Raw genomic sequence first — 18629 nt, forward strand, 5'->3', positions numbered from 1 at the left:
TCAGGGGCTTGGAGCAGCTCTGTGGTACAAAGACAGGCTGAGGGAGCTGGGGGTGTTCGAGGAGAGGAGAGGAGAGGAGAGGAGAGGAGAGGAGAGGAGAGGAGAGGAGAGGAGAGGAGAGGAGAGGAGAGGAGAGGAGAGGAGAGGAGAGGAGAGGAGAGGAGAGGAGAGGAGAGGAGAGGAGAGGAGAGGAGAGGAGAGGAGAGGAGAGGAGAGGAGAGGAGAGGAGAGGAGAGGAGAGGAGAGGAGAGGAGAGGAGAGGAGAGGAGAGGAGAGGAGAGGAGAGGAGAGGAGAGGAGAGGAGAGGAGAGGAGAGGAGAGGAGAGGAGAGGAGAGGAGAGGAGAGGAGAGGAGAGGAGAGGAGAGGAGAGGAGAGGAGAGGAGAGGAGAGAGGAGGCTCTGGGGAGACCTAATAGTGACCTTCTGGTAATTGAAGGGGACTACAAGAAGGCTGCAGAGGGACTGTTTGCAAAGCCTGCAGGAACAGGACCAGGGGCAATGGCTTCAAACTAGAGCAGAGCAGATTGAGACTGGATGTGAGGAACAAGTTCTGCACCAGGAGGCTGCTGGAACACTGCAACAGGTTGCCCAGGGAGGGGATTGAGGCCCCAGCCCTGGAGAACTTCCAGGTGAGGCTGGACAGGGCCCTGGGCAACCTGATCCAATGGAGGATGTCCCTGCTGAGTGCAGAGGGGCTTGGACTGGATGAGCTTTGGAGGTCCCCTGCCAGCCAAACCACTCTATGATTCTAGGATTCTAAGTGCAGCCTCCAGGGAGAGGGGCTCCAGAGGAGGCTCCAATGAGACCCAATAGCCTCCAGTACCTGAAGGGGGCTACAAGAAGGCTTCAGAGAGACTGTTTGCAAAGGCCTGCAGGGACAGGAAGGAGGCAATGGCTTCCAACCAGAGCAGAACAGATTTAGATTGGATGTGTAGGAACAAGTTCTTTACTCTGAGGGTGGTGGAGCACTGGAACAGGTTGCCAGGGAGGTGGCTGAGGCTTCATCCCTGGAGATATTCAAGGTGAGGCTGGACAGGGCTCTGGGCAGCCTGATCTAGTGGAAGATGTCCCTGCTGACTGCAGAGGGGTTGGACTGACCCAAACCAGCCGCTGGCCAACTGTCAGCTGTTGTGCTGCCTCCAGAGAGCTGCCCACACCTAGGAAGCTTGAATCCAGAAGCAGTAACTGGAACAGGAAGCCTCCCATGTTGCAATCTGAACTTCAAGCCCCATCAGACTTTGCTGCACTCAGCACTTTCACTTTTTGAAGCTGGGATGACTGCAGCATGGTCTGAATAACAGCAGCAGGTTCAACTCAATCCATCACAACCCCTCAGTGTACTCCTGGGGCAGGAAAATGTTGGGAAAGCAGAGCCTGGATGCTTGTTCAGCAGTAGCCAAAACACTGCTGTGGTGTCAGCTCCAGCACTGCAAAACACAGCACTAGAAAGATGCTCTGAGGAGAATTAACTCCAGCTCAGCCAACCCCAAAACAACTTTTCAAGCTCCTAAAAACTCCTCAACATTCAAAAACTCTCTTCCCACTTCTGGCTGGGTAGAAAGCTTGAGGGAAGCGACAGGTCAGCAGGAATCACACAGCACCTACAGGATGGCCATCAGGCCCAGCCAGCATGGATTCAGGAAGGGCAGCTCCTGCCTGACCAACCTCATCTCCTTTTACGATCAGGTGACTGGCTGGTGAACGTGGGGCAGGCTGTGGATGTAGTCTGCCTGGATTTCAGCAAAGCCTTTGACACTGTCTGCCACAACAAACTCCTGGCAAATCTGGCAGCTCATGGCTTGGGCAGATTCACTCTGCAATGGGTCAGGAACTGTCTGGAGGGCAGAGCCTAGAGAGTGGTGGTAAATGGTACCACAGCCAGCTGGCAGCCAGGCACCAGTGGTGTCCCCCAGGGATCAGTGCTGGGGCCCAGCCTGTTCAATATCTTTACTGATGATCTGGAGGAGGCAATTGAGTCCATCATGAAAGTCTGCAGGTGGCACAAAGTTAGGAGCAGGTGTCAATCTGTTGGAGGGTAGACGGCCCTGCAGAGTGACCTTGACCGGCTGGATGGGTGGGCAGAGGCCAATGGGATGAGATTTAACAAGGCTAAGTACAGGGTTCTACACTTTGACCACAACAACAGCAAGCAACTATAGGCTGGGGACAGAGTGGCTGGAGAGCAGCCAGGCAAAAAGGGACCCGGGGGTGCCAGTAGATAGTAGGTTGAACATGAGCCAGCAGTGTGCCCAGGTGGCCAGGAAAGCCAATGGCATCCTGGCCTGGATCAGGAATAGTGTGGCCAGAAGGACAAGGGAGGTTATTCTTCCCCTGTACTCAGCACTGGTCAGGCCACGCCTTGAGTACTATGTCCAGTTCTGGGCCCCTTAATTCAAGAGAGATGTTGAGGTACTGGAAGGTGTCCAGAGAAGGGTGATGAAACTGGTGAGGGGCCTGGAGCACAGCCCTGTGAGGGGAGGCAGAGGGAGCTGGGGTTTGTTTAGCCTGGAAAATAGGAGGCTCAGGGAAGACCTTCATTGGTGTCTACAACTACCTGAAGGGAGGTTGTAGCTAGGTGGAGGTTGGTCTGTTCTCCCAGGCAACCAGCAGTAGAACAAGAGGACAGTCTCAAGCTGTGTCAGGGGAGGCTCAGGCTGGAGATGAGAAAGAAGTTCTTCACCAAGAGAGTGATTTGCCATTGGGATGTGCTACCCAGGGAGGTGGTGGAGTTGCTGTCCCTGGAGATCTTCAAGAAAAGACTGGATGAGGCAGTTAGTGCCATGGTCTGGTTGATTGGCTAGATCAAGGTGATAGGTTGGACTGGATGATCTTGGAGGTCTCTTCCAACCTGGTTGATTCTATGATTCTATGAATCCATCAGGAACACTGCTGAGCTAGAGAAAAGGCTTGTGGAAGCCCCAGGCCTGCTGGAAAGCAGCAGAGCCCCTTAGTGAAAAGCTGACAGTAGCTTTCCAAGTGGTTCCAAAGACCTCCCTGAGATCACCCCTACACCCTCCATCCATTCCATTCCAGATCTCAAGACAGTTCAGTGACTTAAGCACAAATCTAAGAGGGTCCAACACGCAATTCACATTGGAAATGAAGGTTCTGTGGTTTGCCACAAATGGGATTCTGTGGCAGGTTATCTGGAGACTCGTGACTTGCTCCTCTGTCCGGTACCTGCCCAGATGCTGAGGCTATAATTTGAGCAGTCCTTGGCTAGGAGAGGGCTAGGAGCCTCTCTCCTCTCATGCCCAGTTCATGGTCTGGAGTTTGCCCTTGGCCCAGAGAGGGCTAGGGGCCTCTCCTGTGTACTCTGTTGCCAGGCTGTAGCCTCTTCTGGGATTCAATTTTCTTGGACCTTTTCCTCTTTCTGCCTTGGTCCAGGTGCGAGGCCTGGGTGTAGTCATTGCCTGTTAGGACAGATTCTTCAGCTGCAACCCCCCAAAAAACCCCACTGACTTATCCCTGAGACTGCCCTTAGAAAGATACTTTGAAGACTCTTCTGAGAAGCTCACTTTGACCTCCCTGCACTGGGCACATGGCTCCAGCCCCATTCTTAGGGAACAAATGTCTAAAATAAAAGCCAACAGACAGGATTTGGTGAGTTTGGGACTTTTATTGACACAACTGGGCAATGGACAGCATTTTTTACCCCAAGAAGACACAAAGAATTGGGGCAGAACCAGAAAAACCCTGGCAAAGCTCAGCCCAGCTCCAATGGCAGTTCCAGCTGTGCTGACTCCGCACTGTAATTGTTCTCAACAGCACTAATTGGTGTTCAGAAGGGCAGGAGATGCTTGTTCCTGTCAGAGCCCCCAGCCTCTGAGAAATGCAGAGGAAAAATAGGTTATTTTGGTGCTGAAAAAGGCCTCTCAGGTGGATCACGATTATCCTAACAGATTCTGGATGGATCTATGTATGCTTCCCGTCCACTGTGGCCTGGTCAGTGGTGTGTCTGCAACGGTGCCTGTTGAGGTTTCCCTTCTGGGTGAAGCTCCTGCCGCAGGCAGTGCAGGTGAAAGGTTTCTCACCAGTGTGCACACGACGGTGCTGGGTTAGATAGGAACTGCAGGTAAAGCTATTGCCGCAGTCAACACAGGTGAACGGCTTCTCTCCGGTGTGCATACGACCGTGCCTGGTAAGATTAGAAACCCGGGAGAAGCTCTTGCCGCAGTGGGCACAGCTGTACGGTTTGTAACCACTGTGGATGAGTTGATGCCGGATGTATGAAGTGCTCGTGGTGAAGCTCTTGCCACACTCAGCACAGGGGAACAGCTTCTCTCCCGTGTGGATGCGGCAATGGATGGAGAGGGTAGAGCTGGATTTGAAGCTCTTGCCGCAGTCCTTGCAGGTGAAGGCCTTCTTAGTGCTGTGCACACTGCGGTGCTGGCTGAGGGCAGAGCTGTGAGTGAAACTCTTGCCACAGTCAGCACATCTGTAAGGCCTCTCGCCGGTGTGGGTGCGGCGGTGCCGAACGAGGGTGGAGTTCCTGCTGAAGCTCTGGCCGCAGTCGGCACAGGTGAAAGACTTCTCTCCAGTGTGGATGAGGCGGTGCCGGATGAGCTCAGAGTTCCAGCTGAACCTCTTGCCACAGTCACCACAGATGAAGGGCCGGGTGCCAGGATGGGGGCAGTGGTGCTTCACCAGCTCAGGTGGGAAGCTCTGCCCACACTCAGGGAACTGATTCAGCCAAAAGGGTGGACCAGAAGGACCTGCCCTGACGTCATCCTCCTGCATAGATTCCATCTCCTCCTCATCCTGATCACCATCATCCTCATTGTTATCCTCCTTTTCATACTCATCCTCCTCACAGTTGTCATTCTCCTCATCATCATCCTCCATCTTGTCCTCTTCTTCCTGATCCTCCTCTCCCTTGGGGCTGCATGTTGGCTGCTCCAACTTGATCTCTAGGTGCTGCTTCTCCTCCCAGCTCTTCTCTGGGTCCTTCGGTGAGGCCATACTGCAGGAGGAAGGGGTCACAGCTGTGCAATAGGGACGATAGAAACACCTGAGCACAGGGCCTCAAACCCTGAGATCCTGCCTGGGTCATGACAGTCCCTGACTCCCAACACCTCCCAACACCCAGATGGAGGAAAGAATGCAGAGGGGACCTCAAACCTGCAGTTTTTGCCACAGTGTGGGTTCAGACCTCTAACACCTGTGCCAAGACCCCAGGTTCCTGTGATCAGTGTCCTGAAGTACCCTGGGGCTTACAAGTGGTCTTGTCCCACTCTCCTCGAGCCTGGTGGCATTGGCAGGCTGGTTCCTGGCCCAGGCCCTGTCCTTTGATCTCTTCTGGCTCAGACAATGCAGGCAGCAGCACTGACCAAGGAACACCAAACCACCCCCAAGCTTCTCCCACCACCCTCCACATCCCAACTCCAAACACCACCTCCCCCCCATATCCCCCACTAACCCCCAACATCCTGGGAAGTTCCTAGACTCCCACAACACCTGATGTCCCTCAGAGACCCTGGAGAGGTGAAATGTGGAGGGCAGGAGAGGCTGGAGGAGGTTGAGAGGTGCCCCCCGGGCCTGGGGTTGTGGTGCTGCTGCCCCACTCTGGTTCTTTGCCTGCTAGGCTGCTCCAAGGGGCAGATCTCCAAACTCTGCTCTTCCCCAGCACACAGGGCAGGGCTCATGGAGAGAGAGGGACACAGCCCCTGCCAAAGAGAACCAAAGGGCTCAGAGGAGAGCACTGACCTGCAAGGGTTGGCTCAGCACTGCCCAGGACCAGGCAGCAGAGCTGAGCTTTGCTGGGGGCAGCTCCCAAGCCCAGCAGAACAGGCACAGCACACAGCCAGGGCTGCTCAAGATGGGAGGGCTCAACAAGTACAGACTCAGCTCCTTGCCCAGCACACAGCCCCCAGCACACAACTGCAGGGCAGCACCACCAGACAGCTGCCTCCACACAGCCTCTCCCAGGCCTTGCCTAAAGCTTCCTCCCACTGCCTGCCCAGGGCTCTGCTGCCTGCAGCTGCATTTCACAACAGATCTTGCTCTGGCCCCACCTCTCCTCCCTGGCCTTGGCCTCACCACTCCCACACTGTGCTCAGCTCTGCCCTGCACACACCTCTCTGCTGCCCACTCCCCAAGAGAAGAACAGAGCAGCCCTGAGGACACAATGGGAGGTTCATCATCTCTGCAGATGCAGCAGAGGGGGAAGGGCCTTGGTCAGCTCCATGCAAAACCTCTTCAGCCCTCACTGGGATGCTGGAGGAATCTCTGGATCCTGCCCAAACCAGACACCTCCATCACCCTTCACACACCTGCAGCCCAAAGAGACTCAGTGGAAAGGGTTTGGCTTCCTTCTCTCCCTGACCATTTCTCTCAGCTTTCTCCTTGCAGTTCTCCTGGAGCTGCCACTCCACAGCCCCAAGAGAAAATGAGGCTTGATGGGAGGGCACAGTGCCCATGGGCTGTTGCTCATCTCCCAGCTGACACAGGCAGAGCTGCAGCACAATTCACTCCTTTCAGCCCCTGAAATGCTGCCAGATTCTGGCAGTTCCTGCAGACACATTTGCCACCTGGGCCCTTGACCCTCTCCCCTTTTTGGGGGGACAAGGCCTAATTCCTGCCTGACCACTCCCAGGCCCTTCCCTCATCCCCAGCCCATCCATGGCCCTGCCGCCTTGGCTGTCCCATGGCCCTGTGTCCCCCAGCTCCACTGCCACTACAGCTGGAAGGGTGCAGTGGGAAATGCTGTGGCTGAGAAAGCCTCTAAGGAACTGGGCTGGAAGCAGCAGCACAAGAATGGAAGGGGCCTGAGACTAAAGGCTGGGATCAGCTGGAGGGCTGAAAGAACAGCACCAAACCAAGGGGGGGTTATCTATGAGGGGTGAGGAGGGACCCTGCAGCCACCTCATGCAGGAACTGATGAAGGGGGATAGAGAGGGAGTGAGACCTCAGGTGACTGCTGCCATGGGGTATGGCTGGGCTGTGTGGCTAGGAGCCCTGAGTGCCTGCTTGGGCTGTGCTGGATGTCAGGAGGTGTCAGGGGACTGTCCTGAGCCAGGCAGGATTTGGGGCTTTGAGCTTCTGGGGTCAGCTGCTGCCAGCACCATTGTAGGTAGGAGCCAGGCAGAGCCACACAGCTGCTGAACTAAGCCCCTCCACCCCCTGCAGCCTTCACCCTCTATCTCTCTATCCATTGCTCCATCTCCACTCCTTGCTGCCCTCAGAGCCCTCAGGGCCCCACCAAGGCCCAGAGCTGATCTATAGCCCCAGCAAGGCCCAACAGCAGCCCCTGGATGAGAGCCCAGAGGAGAATACCCTGGAGAAGAAGTTGAGGGAGCTGAAGTGCAGCCTTGAGGGAACAGGAGCTGAGGAGTAGAAGGAGGTTGGGGTTGAGAATGAGTAGGAGGATGATGAGAAGCACATGAAGGAGGATGAGCACAGGAAGGAGGAGAATGAATCTTGTAATGTGATGGTTTAACCCACCCACATTAACAAAAACTCAGCTGAACTCAGTCAGGGAAGCAAAATGGAAAGCTGTATTGACAAGCACTGAGAGGATGCCACGGATCTGTACAAACATGCAGGAGTTACAATGTTACACAGGTAGTTACAGAGGGAAACAGCACAGGAATCCTCCTTGTCCAGGAGGATGCTGCCTTGCTTTCCCCTCAACTTCTCCCTGCCCTTTTTCCTCTGCTTAATTAGAAGACAAGAGAACTGGAGAGATGTTAGGGGGATTTCAGTTAGTTCAAAAGCATCATTAAAGAGAGTCAGCAATGCTTATCTGTGAGGTTAGCTGATAAGAGTCCTTCAGCAAAACAGCCAGATGCCAGCAGAAAGAATGAGAGGGGGATGTAAGACTGTTAAACCTACATCCCACACATCTAACCAATGAAATTTGTTTAGAATGATCTCTTGTTTTCCTTTTTACACCCAACTGTGGATTTGCTCTGAAATTTGCAGCTATCTTTTTCACAGGCACAGTCTGAAACTGTCACAAATCTGCAGTGCCTCTCTCTGTGCCACCTGAGCAGCCCAATCAGTGCCTGAGTGCAGGCAGCTTCCCACCCAGCTCAATGCCACTGCAGCACCTGGGGCCCCACCCTGGCACCTGACCATTCCTCTTCAGAACCCTTCCAAAAGCCTTCACAAGATTGATCCAAATCCTTTCCCAACTTGCCACAAAACCTTAAGGCTTCATTAAAATCTCTGCACAGCTCTGAACAACTCATTCTGAAGGCACTACAGGGAGTTTTGAGGGTTACTTCTATGTTCAAGATGCTTCCAAGATGCTTCCAAACTCCACAAGTGCCCAAAAAATCACCCCCAGAACAGCTAAAGGCCCAGAAAAGGTCTTTTCAAACCTCCTAAGAGTTGCCCAATCCATCGAAGATGCATTCAAATCTCTTGTTTCAGCATGCTGCAGAGATTTCAGTGCGGTCTGGGATTCTCCAAACTCTTCAACCAGGCCTGAAAAATCCTCAAGGTCTCTTTAAACAACAAAAACTCTTCCACAGTTATTAAAATCTCCTTGAAACCTCTGAAACCCTCATTCAGATCTCTTTAAATCTCTTAGCAGCTAACTCTGAAGAGCTGGGAGCACTGGCAGCCATACTGGGAGCACTGGGAGTGAATTTGGGGTATTGGGTGCCAAGCTGGGAACACTGGGAGGCATCCTGGGAGCAGTGGAAGCCATACTGGGAGTGCTGTAATCACAGCATCACAGAAACATTCAGGTTGGAGAAGACCCTCAGGATCCCCAACTCCAGCCATTAACCCTGCTCTACAAGGTTCATCCCCAAGCCATACCCCAAGCACCACATCCAAACCACCTTGAAACACCTCCAGGGTTGGTGACTCAACCTCTTCCCTGGGCAGCACATTCCAGTGTCTGACCACTCTTTTTGGGAATTTTTTTTTCCCACTGTCCAGTCTAAACCTACCCAGTGGCAGCTTGAGGCCATTCCCTCTTGTTCTGTCACCTGTGAGAAGAGACCAGCACCAACCTCTTCACAACCTCCTATCTGGTAGTTATACAGAGCCATGAGGTCTCCCCTCAGCCTCCTCTTTTTCACAGAAACTATCCCAGATCCTTCAGTCTCCATCAGATTTATTCTCCAGGCCCTACCCTACTTCCTTGTCCTCCTCTGCACTGGCTCCAGAAGCTCCACATTTCTCTTGTATGGAGGTGCCCAAAACCGGACACAGCACTCGAGCTGTGGCCTCACCAGTGCCCGGCCCAGGGGCACAGACACCTCCCTGCTCCTGCTGGACACAGCACTGCTGATCCCAGCCAGGATGCCTTTGGCTTTCTTGGCCACCTGGGCAGACTGCTGGCTCATGTTCAGTTGCTTGTCCATCAGCACCCCCAGGTCCCTTTCTGACAGACAGTTCTCAGCCACACTGCCCCAGGCCTGGAGCATTGCTTGGGGTTGTTGTGACCCAAGTGCAGGACCTGGCACTTGGCCTTGTTGAAGCTCATCCTGGTAATGTTGGCCATGGATCCTATCTGTCCAAGTCCCTCTGCAGAGCCTCCCTACCCTCCTGCAGATCAACTCTGTCACCTAACTTGGTGTCATCTGCTGACTCACTGCTGACTCATTCTGTGCCTTCATCAAGATTGCCAATAAAGATATTAAACAGAAGTGGAAGGCAGCCAGGGAGCACTGGGATGAAACTCTGCACAGCTAATTCTGAACAGGTTTGAGGCAGTTCCTGGGCTATTTGCCTGAAAGTCTGTACAAAAAAGCTTCAAAAGGTGTGAAACTGCCCTAAAAAAACCAACAAATCCTCAGCACCTAAAGCTTGGAACCTCCCCTGAGGAATCAGTAAAAGATTTCCAAACCTTCAAGAAGTTCCTCCAACCACCTCGAGATTAATTCAAATCTCATTTGTCAGTGCTGGAGAGATTTTAGTGAGTTCTGGGTTTGCCAAACTCTTCAAATGTGCCTCTTCAGAAGTCCTTAAAATCTCTTTGAAACTCTTCAAGCTCATTCCAGAGAGATTTGAATGACTTCCTGAGCTCCTTTCAGCCTTCCACAGCCTTCAAAATGCTTCAGGAAGCCTCAAACTGCCTTAGAAATCATCAACACCTGTTCAGAACTCTGACAGATGCAGGGTGGGAGCCAGACTCAGGGCACTGGCAGGGAACTGTGGGCACAGGCAGCTTAACTTGGGGCCATATAGGAGAGCACTGGCAGCATACTGGGAGCAATGGGAGCCTGTCCTGAATGGACAAAAAAGCCTCAAAGTTGCTCTGAACCAGACAATGAGGCAGAAGCTAGTACATCTGGTTCTTTAGGCTTGCTTGATCATGTTTCAGAGCCAGAATGAGCCAGGTGGGCATGCTTTGGGCCACAGTTGGAAAAGAAGGCTTTCTACAGGTTGCAATATCAGGGTTTTATCCCTAGATCTGTGTTGCTACTGGCCAGTATTGTCTCAGGAAATGTAGAAGCACCAGCCCAAAGAGCCAGAGCGTTGTCTTGCAATTGGCCACGCTCTGGAAGGAACCACAAGCTTGCTTGGAAGCTGAACTGTGTTTCAGTTTACCCAGACAGGACAGCAGAGACCCCTCGCTGTTTCAGCGTTGTAAAGCCCAGGAACAGACAGGCGTCTTGCTGGCTGAGAGGCGAAACCCCAGAGGGGCTGAGGCCCCGGGATAGTTTCATTTGGCTGGAACAAGGAGCGAGTGCCACTGCAAAAGGATTACAGCTGAGGAATCTCTTCTCTATAAAGCTTTCAGCTACGAATCCTTCGGGAGCAAATCCTGCCTCAGCAGTAAGCTGCAGACACCAACAGAAAGTGAAACTCTGCTCCTGCAGCTTCCACGTGGCCGACGCCAGTTTGGTTTGTCTAGATCTTAGCGTGTGCCACGAGGTACCAGGATCAGTGAGGGATTACAATACCTGATTTTTATAAGCATCTATTGAAGGTCTGCTGCCCTGGGGGATTCTGGAGTGCGAGTCCCCCCGTTGTGGGCCATCGCCGGCTTCATTGCCGAGGTTCCTTTCCTTTCCAGTCTAAAGTGCTGTTTGTTGTTTCTGGATTTTTGTACATATTGTTTAAATTGTGACTTGTTCCTGCTGGGGAGGGATCTGCTCCACGACCGAACACCTCGAACCTGGAAATAGGTTTTATTTCATATTTTTTTATGGGATTTTTGTGATTAATAAAATTATTAACATTTTTTATTAATCACTCTGCTTATTGAATATTAAAAATATCCTTTTTTATAGACTACAACATATGGCGCAGCGAGCTGGGGGCTCTACAGTGGAACTGTTGTACCCAGCAGGTTTAGAATGGGCAAAAGAAAACTGCAAAAATCCAGATTGTTCTATTGAGAAACTGGCCGAGAGCGCTGCAAAACCTACCAGTGAACCCGCAGTGATTCTGGGGTTCTGCATTCTGCAGGCACTGGAAGAGCTCAAAAGTAAATTAGAAAATATTCAGTCCTTGAAGGAAAAGATGTTTTATTTGGAAAAAGAACTAGAAAGTTCAAAGGCACAGAACCTGATGCTTTACAATTTATTCACACTGCATATGGAGTCAAATGTCTCTTAAAGAGCATTTGTGCAAGCAAAGAAGTTTTCTGCCCCCAGTTTACAAAAAAGCCCCAGACCATGCGGTCCTGGGGGGGGGTCCCAGAGAATCCCAATCAGCAGGGACCAGATCCCCACCGCGGCTTATTTCTGAATCACATTTGTGTGAAAGAAGCTTTACCGGGACAAAAGACGGTGAATTGCCAGTAGCTGCGGAGAAAGATGACGCTTCTCCGATCACAGCGTGGGACCCGTCCGAGCCACGGCAAGAAGCAGCCACTGACCGTGCTCGGAATCCCTTGCAAAGTCCCACAGCCCGGCATAAACAGATCGCCGAGAATCCTTTCAAGCCTACGGCTTCGCTGCGAGGAGCAAGCTATGATTCAGCTTTGCCGGGCGCGCCGACAGCGGGGCAGGCAACAACGAGACAGACCCTGGCCCACCGCAGGTCAACCCCGTGCGCATGCAGCAACAGAGCAAAGAAATTGCGAAACAGCAACCCGAGCGACAGATCTTGGGAAAAAGCCACGACTTTTGGCTCAGGAAGACATCCTGCCGACCGTGCCCACGCTGGCTGTAATTCCAGTGAACGCCGCCATTACGGGTCCCAGCGACAGGACCGCGTGGCAGCGCCGTGAAGCAGGGAGCAGGAAGTGTGCCATTACGGGTCCCAGCGACAGGACCGCGTGGCAGCGCCGTGTGGCAAGGAGCAGGCAGTGTGCCATTATGGGTCCCAGCGACAGGACCACATGGCAGCGCCATGTGGCAAGGAGCAGGCAGTGTGCCATTACGGGTCCCAGCGACGGGACCGCATGGCAGCACCATGTGGCAAGGAGCAGGAAGTGTGCCATTACGGGTCCCAGCGACAGGACCGCGTGGCAGCACCATGTGGCAAGGAGCAGGAAGCATGCCATTACGGGTCCCAGTGACAGGACCACATGGCAGCGCCATGTGGCAAGGAGCAGGAAGCACGCCATTATGGGTCCCAGCGACGGGACCGCATGGCAGCACCATGTGGCAAGGAGCAGGAAGCATGCCATTACGGGTCCCAGTGACAGGACCACATGGCAGCACCATGTGGCAAGGAGCAGGAAGTGCGCCACACAAAGGCATCCCCCACTAGCACAGCTACTTCAGACCAGAGTTCCGACCCAGAACGGAAGCCATGAGGCACCCGGAACACCGGGATTTCATGGCACGAGAACTGGATGCACCGTGCCGTTTCTCTTGGTTTCCCCAAAAACGAGGTGAAGAAATGGTCAAGGCGGCTGATCAAATCCTGAGTGCAGGGCACAGAGAAAGCAATACATCGCGAGAAGGAAGAGTACAGCGACAGAAGATACTGGCTGCCAGAAAACTGGATGCGACGTGCCAGCACTCTCGGTTGTGATGAACACCACTTAAAGCAATTGGAAATGTGGCGAATTAAGATCGCAGTACGGGTCTTTGAGGAAAATGAGTCCAACGGCAGAAATACGTCACGGTCAGGGGGGTGATGGGATAATAAAACATCGAAAGCTCATCTTAGAGCCAATGCTAATTTATGTTATACTTTGTCTAGAATGATGGCTTGTATTATACATAACCACATATAAACAGTATAATGTACAATGTGGCATTGTGTTATAGGCATGTCAGAGTGGTTGCTACATGCTGTTTTCGACACCATGTTTTCTATGGAAAGATAAGAAGTATTCTTTAGCCAAGCTGCAAGGGCAGTTCGTACCCTCAAAAATCAATGGCCATAGAAAAAGGGATGATATGTTCTGAATGGACAAAAAAGCCTCAAAGTTGCTCTGAACCAGACAATGAGGCAGAAGCTAGTACATCTGGTTCTTTAGGCTTGCTTGATCATGTTTCAGAGCCAGAATGAGCCAGGTGGGCATGCTTTGGGCCACAGTTGGAAAAGAAGGCTTTCTACAAGTTGCAATATCAGGGTTTTATCCCTAGATCTGTGTTGCTACTGGCCAGTATTGTCTCAGGAAATGTAGAAGCACCAGCCCAAAGAGCCAGAGCGTTGTCTTGCAATTGGCCACGCTCTGGAAGGAACCACAAGCTTCGCTTGGAAGCTGAACTGTGTTTCAGTTTACCCAGACAGGACAGCAGAGACCCCTCGCTGTTTCAGCGTTGTAAAGCCCAGGAACAGACAGGCGTCTTGCTGGCTGAGAGGCGAAACCCCAGAGGGGCTGAGGCCCTGGGATAGTTTCATTTGGCTGGAACAAGGAGCGAGTGCCACTGCAAAAGGATTACAGCTGAGGAATCTCTTCTCTATAAAGCTTTCAGCTACGAATCCTTCAGGAGCAAATCCTGCCTCAGCAGTAAGCTGCAGACACCAACAGAAAGTGAAACTCTGCTCCTGCAGCTTCCACGTGGCCGACGCCAGTTTGGTTTGTCTAGATCTTAGCGTGTGCCACGAGGTACCAGGATCAGTGAGGGATTACAATACCTGATTTTTATAAGCATCTATTGAAGGTCTGCTGCCCTGGGGGATTCTGGAGTGCGAGTCCCCCCGTTGTGGGCCATCGCCGGCTTCATTGCCGAGGTTCCTTTCCTTTCCAGTCTAAAGTGCTGTTTGTTGTTTCTGGATTTTTGTACATATTGTTTAAATTGTGACTTGTTCCTGCTGGGCAGGGATCTGCTCCACGACCGAACACCTCGAACCTGGAAATAGGTTTTAATTAGTGTTTTTGTGGGATTTTTGTGATTAATAAAATTATGACTATTTTTATTAATTGCTCTGCTTATTGAATATAAAATATCCTTTTTTATAGACTACAACAGAGCCACACTGGGAGGGAACTGGGAGCACTATGGGTCACAATGGGAGTACAGGGAGCCCAACTACCAGCACTAAGGGTCAAAGTGGGAGCACAGGGGCCAAAATGGGAGTTCTGGAATCTCTCCCAACCCCCCAACCCAATCCAAGCCTCTCCAGCATTCAAATCTCTTCCCAACTTCTGCAGCGATCTCAGTGAGCTCCAAGGCCTCTCTCAGAGTTCAACTCCCTTCAGAAATGCTGCCCAAGGCTCACAACCACCTGAAACATCATCAAAATCTCTTCCCAAACTGCTCAAAGCTCTGTAGAAGTCATCAAAATCTCTTCAGAACTCTTCAGACTCATTTCAGAGACTTTGGGCAGTTTCTAGGCTCCTCCAACACTTCACAAACACTGAAAAATGTTTGAAACTGCCTAAAAAATCTCAAGCTCTTCTGAGCTTCTTAATGGCAGCTAAGAAATCATGAAAATCTCTTCCAACCTTCTAGAAGTTCCCAAAGACATCCAGAGAGGCTTTGAAATCTCTTTTAAAAGATTGTTGGAGAGACTTGAATCAGGGTTTTTTTTTTTCTAAACACTTTTCAAATATGCCTGAAAAAAAATCATCCAAATGTCTTCAAAACTCCTCAAAACATCTTCAGAAGTCAGTAAATCTCTTCAGAACTGCTCAAAACCCCTGGAAGTGTCACAAAAAGTCTCTCAAACTCTCTTAACTAATAAAATCCTATTCTAAAGAGACTTCAGGCAGCTCCTAGGCCTATTTCTGTGTTTCTCACTCTTGAAAATGCTTTAAAAGGTTGAAAGCAGCCCTGGAAACCATCAACATCTCTTCAAACTCTCAACTCCCTCTTAGAAAATAAAACTCTTTCAAACTTCCTAAAAAATCTGAGGAACACCTCAAGAAGCCTTCAAATCTAGATTCAGACCCAGAGATTTAAAGGAGATTTTTGACACTCAAAATTCTTACCCAAAAGGGAAAAAAGCCTAAAGCCAATCCAAATCTCTTCAGAATTCATTCAAGTCTCTGTAAACTCCTCAGAACTCACTTGGGAGAGATTTCAGTGAGGTTCTGCTTCTCTAAGTGTTCCACACCCTTAAAAAATGTTTTAAAAGGATTAAAACTGCCTGAGGAATCATCAACATCTGTTGGAAACTCTTAAAGGGATCTATAATCTCATTAACAACTTTTCAGGTCTCCTGGAGCAGCCTAAAACCACCTCCAAAGTCATTAAAATCTCTCTTGAAGAGTCCTGGAGAGACTTCCATAAGGTTTTGGCTTCTCAACTCTGCAAATAAGTCTGAAAAACAATCATAAAAATCTCTTCCACTCCCCTGAAAACCTCCCAAAAACCTCTCACAGCTCACAAAAATCTCTCACAAACTTATTAGGACAGAGTTTGAGGTTTTGTGACCCAGCCCTGGCCCTGCCCTGCAGCAAGAGCCAAGCCGGCGGTGCCCTGGCTGAGAACTCCACCTCCTGGCAGTGCCCTACACATCCCTGGGGCACAGCAGGGAAAGGCTCTCAGCATGCCCTGGGGGCTGCCCAGACACTGTCCTGCTCTGCTCACGAGTCTGGGGGTCTGCTGGGGGCTGTGGGATTGGATCCCTTGGGGCTCTGAGGGTTGCAATCAGGATCAGGGGCTGAGTGGAAGTCTGGGAGGTTCAGGGGGTATGGAGTATTTGGGGGTTTGATGGGGCCTGGCTGACCCTGGCACACTGGGCAGGGCAGGAGCCACCTGGGCACTACAGGCCCTGATGTGTCCCAGCTGTGCCCCCATCCAACAGGAGGGGCCAGGGTGGATCCTCCCCCTCCAGCCAGGACAAGGAAAGACTCAAGGCCAAGGGGGAGAAGCTGAAGCAGAAGCTGGCAGCCAGCAGACACAGTCTGGGGGGCTGGGAGGAGTGTTCCGGGCAGGGGGGCTGTGGGTTTGGGGTGATTCTGACACCTCCTTAACCTCTCTGCCCAGCTCTGCAGAAGGCCCAGCACCAGGGGCAGGCACTGTGCTGCCAGCCCAAGAGCTGAGGCAGGAGCACCCCAGGCTGCTGGCCCAGCACAGCCAGATGCAGGCACTGGCAGTCTGGGGAGGATAAAGGCCTGAATCCCCAAAACAGCCTCCCCGAACTCCCTCTGCCCCCCCAGGAAGCACACACTGGAGCCTGCCACAAGCAGGAACCAAGGTGCAAAACAAAATGCCCCCAGGGAAACCACAGCAGCAGCCTGAGAGATCAAAAGGCCTCCCTGGGGCCCTCAGTTACCTCCCTGCACCCCAAAACTATGCCAGAGGAACCAACAACGGTGCCCCAACACCCAGGCAGCAAGAAAGGACTCCTCCATGCCCCAAGGGACCCAGGACTGAGTGGGGGGCTGCAGAGGGATGCTGGGGGGCAGGGCCCATGGCAGTGCCAGTTAGGACCCTGCCTGACCTAGGGGCAAAGACAACTTGGGGGGCAGCAACATTTAGGGACCCTCCTGTTCTTCCCTCCCCACTCCAGCTGAGGACTTCTCCATTGCCCCCAAGTTGGGGACCTCTTTCCCTGGGGGTATGCCCCCTACCTCCTGGCCTCCTCTCACCAGTAGCCTTTCTCCCCAAATGGGGGCTCCTGCCCAGGAGGCCACCCCAGCCCCAGGCCCTGGGCTCACAGACCTGGCCAGGCTCTGAGGTGTCCTGCGGCCAAGCCAAGCTGAGTCCAGCACCAAGCTACTTCTGGACCCCCCTGGACTCCGCCTTGGACCCCCCCCCAGCAATGGCAGCACTCAAGGAGGTGTCCTGCAGCTTGTGCAGGGCTGAGAGCAGCTGAAGAGAGAGGAGAGAAGGCAAAGAGAGGGCAGAGAATGACCAGCAGAGAACTCAGCACCACCCCAGGCTCCCATCCAGGCTGCCAAGGTGCTGGGCACCAACCGGGCTTGGCTGGGGGATGCCACCACTGCCAGCTGGCACTGGCCAAAGGGGCAAGCTGGGCACACTGGGCACAGAGGCTTAGCTTCCTGAGGGCAGGGACAAAAGCCAGAGCCCAACTGGGGGCCATAGAGAGACCTGCAGAGAGATGGACACAGCCCTGTGCCCGAGGGCAGGCAGAGGCACCCCCAGCACAAGGGCACAGCAGAGCCCCACAGGAAGGGGCTGGGGGCACAGGGACCTTGGATGCCACCACCCCCAGCACAGCCAAACCACCCCACAGCTGACACCAGCCCCAGGCTCTCCTAAGCTCAGGCTCAGCCCAGCACCCACGCCTGGCACCCCCACGGCACCCAGCACACAGGCTGCCCACTGCTCCCCCCCGGGGCTGGCCCTCAGCCCAGCTGCTGCCCTTCAGCACAGCAGCTGCCCGGCAGCTGCCAGCACAAAGCCTACAAACTCCCACGGATCCCTCACACCCCTCCACAGGAGCCTCTGCTGCAATCCAGCCCCCACGCTGCTCACCACCTCTCCTGCACACAGCAGCCCCCACAGCGCCGCTGCCAGCTCAGCTCTGCTGCCAGCCCAGCAGGGAGCAGAGTGGGACAGGGCCAGGGCCAGACCCCTCCCACAACAGCACAGACACCCACCCACCCCCAACACCTCTGCCCTACACCACAGACACCCCACACACCCCCCCCCCAACTCCCCACACACTGCCCACAGCCACACACAGCACCCCACAACCGCAACCACCCCCTCAGCACCCCAGGACTCCCCACTGCAAGCCTCACCACCCCTCCCAACACCACAGCCACACACAGCCTCCCCCAGCACCACCAGCTCCTACCACACGAACCCTACAACAACCCTAAGCACCCCGCTGCTCCCCGACCACCCTCCCGGCCCCCACAACCCCCAACACCTCCCCCCAAAACCCCACACACCCCTCCCCAACTCCACCACACAGCCCTCAGCCCATTCCCAGCGCCCCCTCACCAGCCCCTCCTCGGCCCCACACATTCCCTCACCCCACCTGCAGCCCACACAAAGGCCACGCACAGCACCAGGCCGACCGAGAGCTCGGCGCACACCAAGCTGCCGACCGCCGGCCCCGGCAGGCTGCTGCCGAGCACAGAGCGCTGCGAGGGAGGCCCCGGCCCGGACCCTGCGCCTCAGGCGCCCACGTGGCTCCGGCAGCGCCAGCAGGGCGGGGGCCGCAAAGGAAGGCCCGCCCACGGCCGGGCAGCCGCAGCCAATCAGAGGCGCCGGCAGCGCGGCAGCTCCTCCCCCTGCTGGCTGCCGAGGCACAGCGAGGAGCTGCCGCTGCCGGCCGCGGCCGCCATTGCTGCTGCCCCGCGGGGAGCGGCAGCGGGGCCGGAGCGCGGCAGAAGTGCCGGAGGTGCTGGCGGGCGAGCGGCAGCTGCCGGCTGGGGAGCTGCGGCGGGGCGGGAG

General features: G+C 53.8%; 2 protein-coding genes across 2 annotated transcripts in view; one reads left to right on the plus strand and one right to left on the minus strand.

Annotated features, from left to right (window-relative positions):
* The window catches only part of LOC104296270 (gastrula zinc finger protein XlCGF26.1), a 63842-nt gene that overhangs the window by 30434 nt on the left and 14779 nt on the right, over nucleotides 1–18629 (plus strand). The gene's annotated exons all lie outside the window — the stretch shown is intronic.
* LOC104307522 (oocyte zinc finger protein XlCOF26-like) lies at nucleotides 3708–18386 on the minus strand. The gene is made up of 2 exons (XM_054174104.1): nucleotides 18211–18386; nucleotides 3708–4963 (listed from the first exon to the last, which is right to left on the minus strand). The coding sequence occupies exon 2, from the start codon at nucleotides 4960–4962 to the stop codon at nucleotides 3916–3918; it is 1047 nt and encodes a 348-aa protein (XP_054030079.1). The 5' UTR covers nucleotide 4963; nucleotides 18211–18386; the 3' UTR covers nucleotides 3708–3915.

This window comes from Dryobates pubescens, chromosome 28 (genome assembly GCF_014839835.1).
Source record: "Dryobates pubescens isolate bDryPub1 chromosome 28, bDryPub1.pri, whole genome shotgun sequence".
Lineage (NCBI taxonomy): Eukaryota > Metazoa > Chordata > Aves > Piciformes > Picidae > Dryobates > Dryobates pubescens.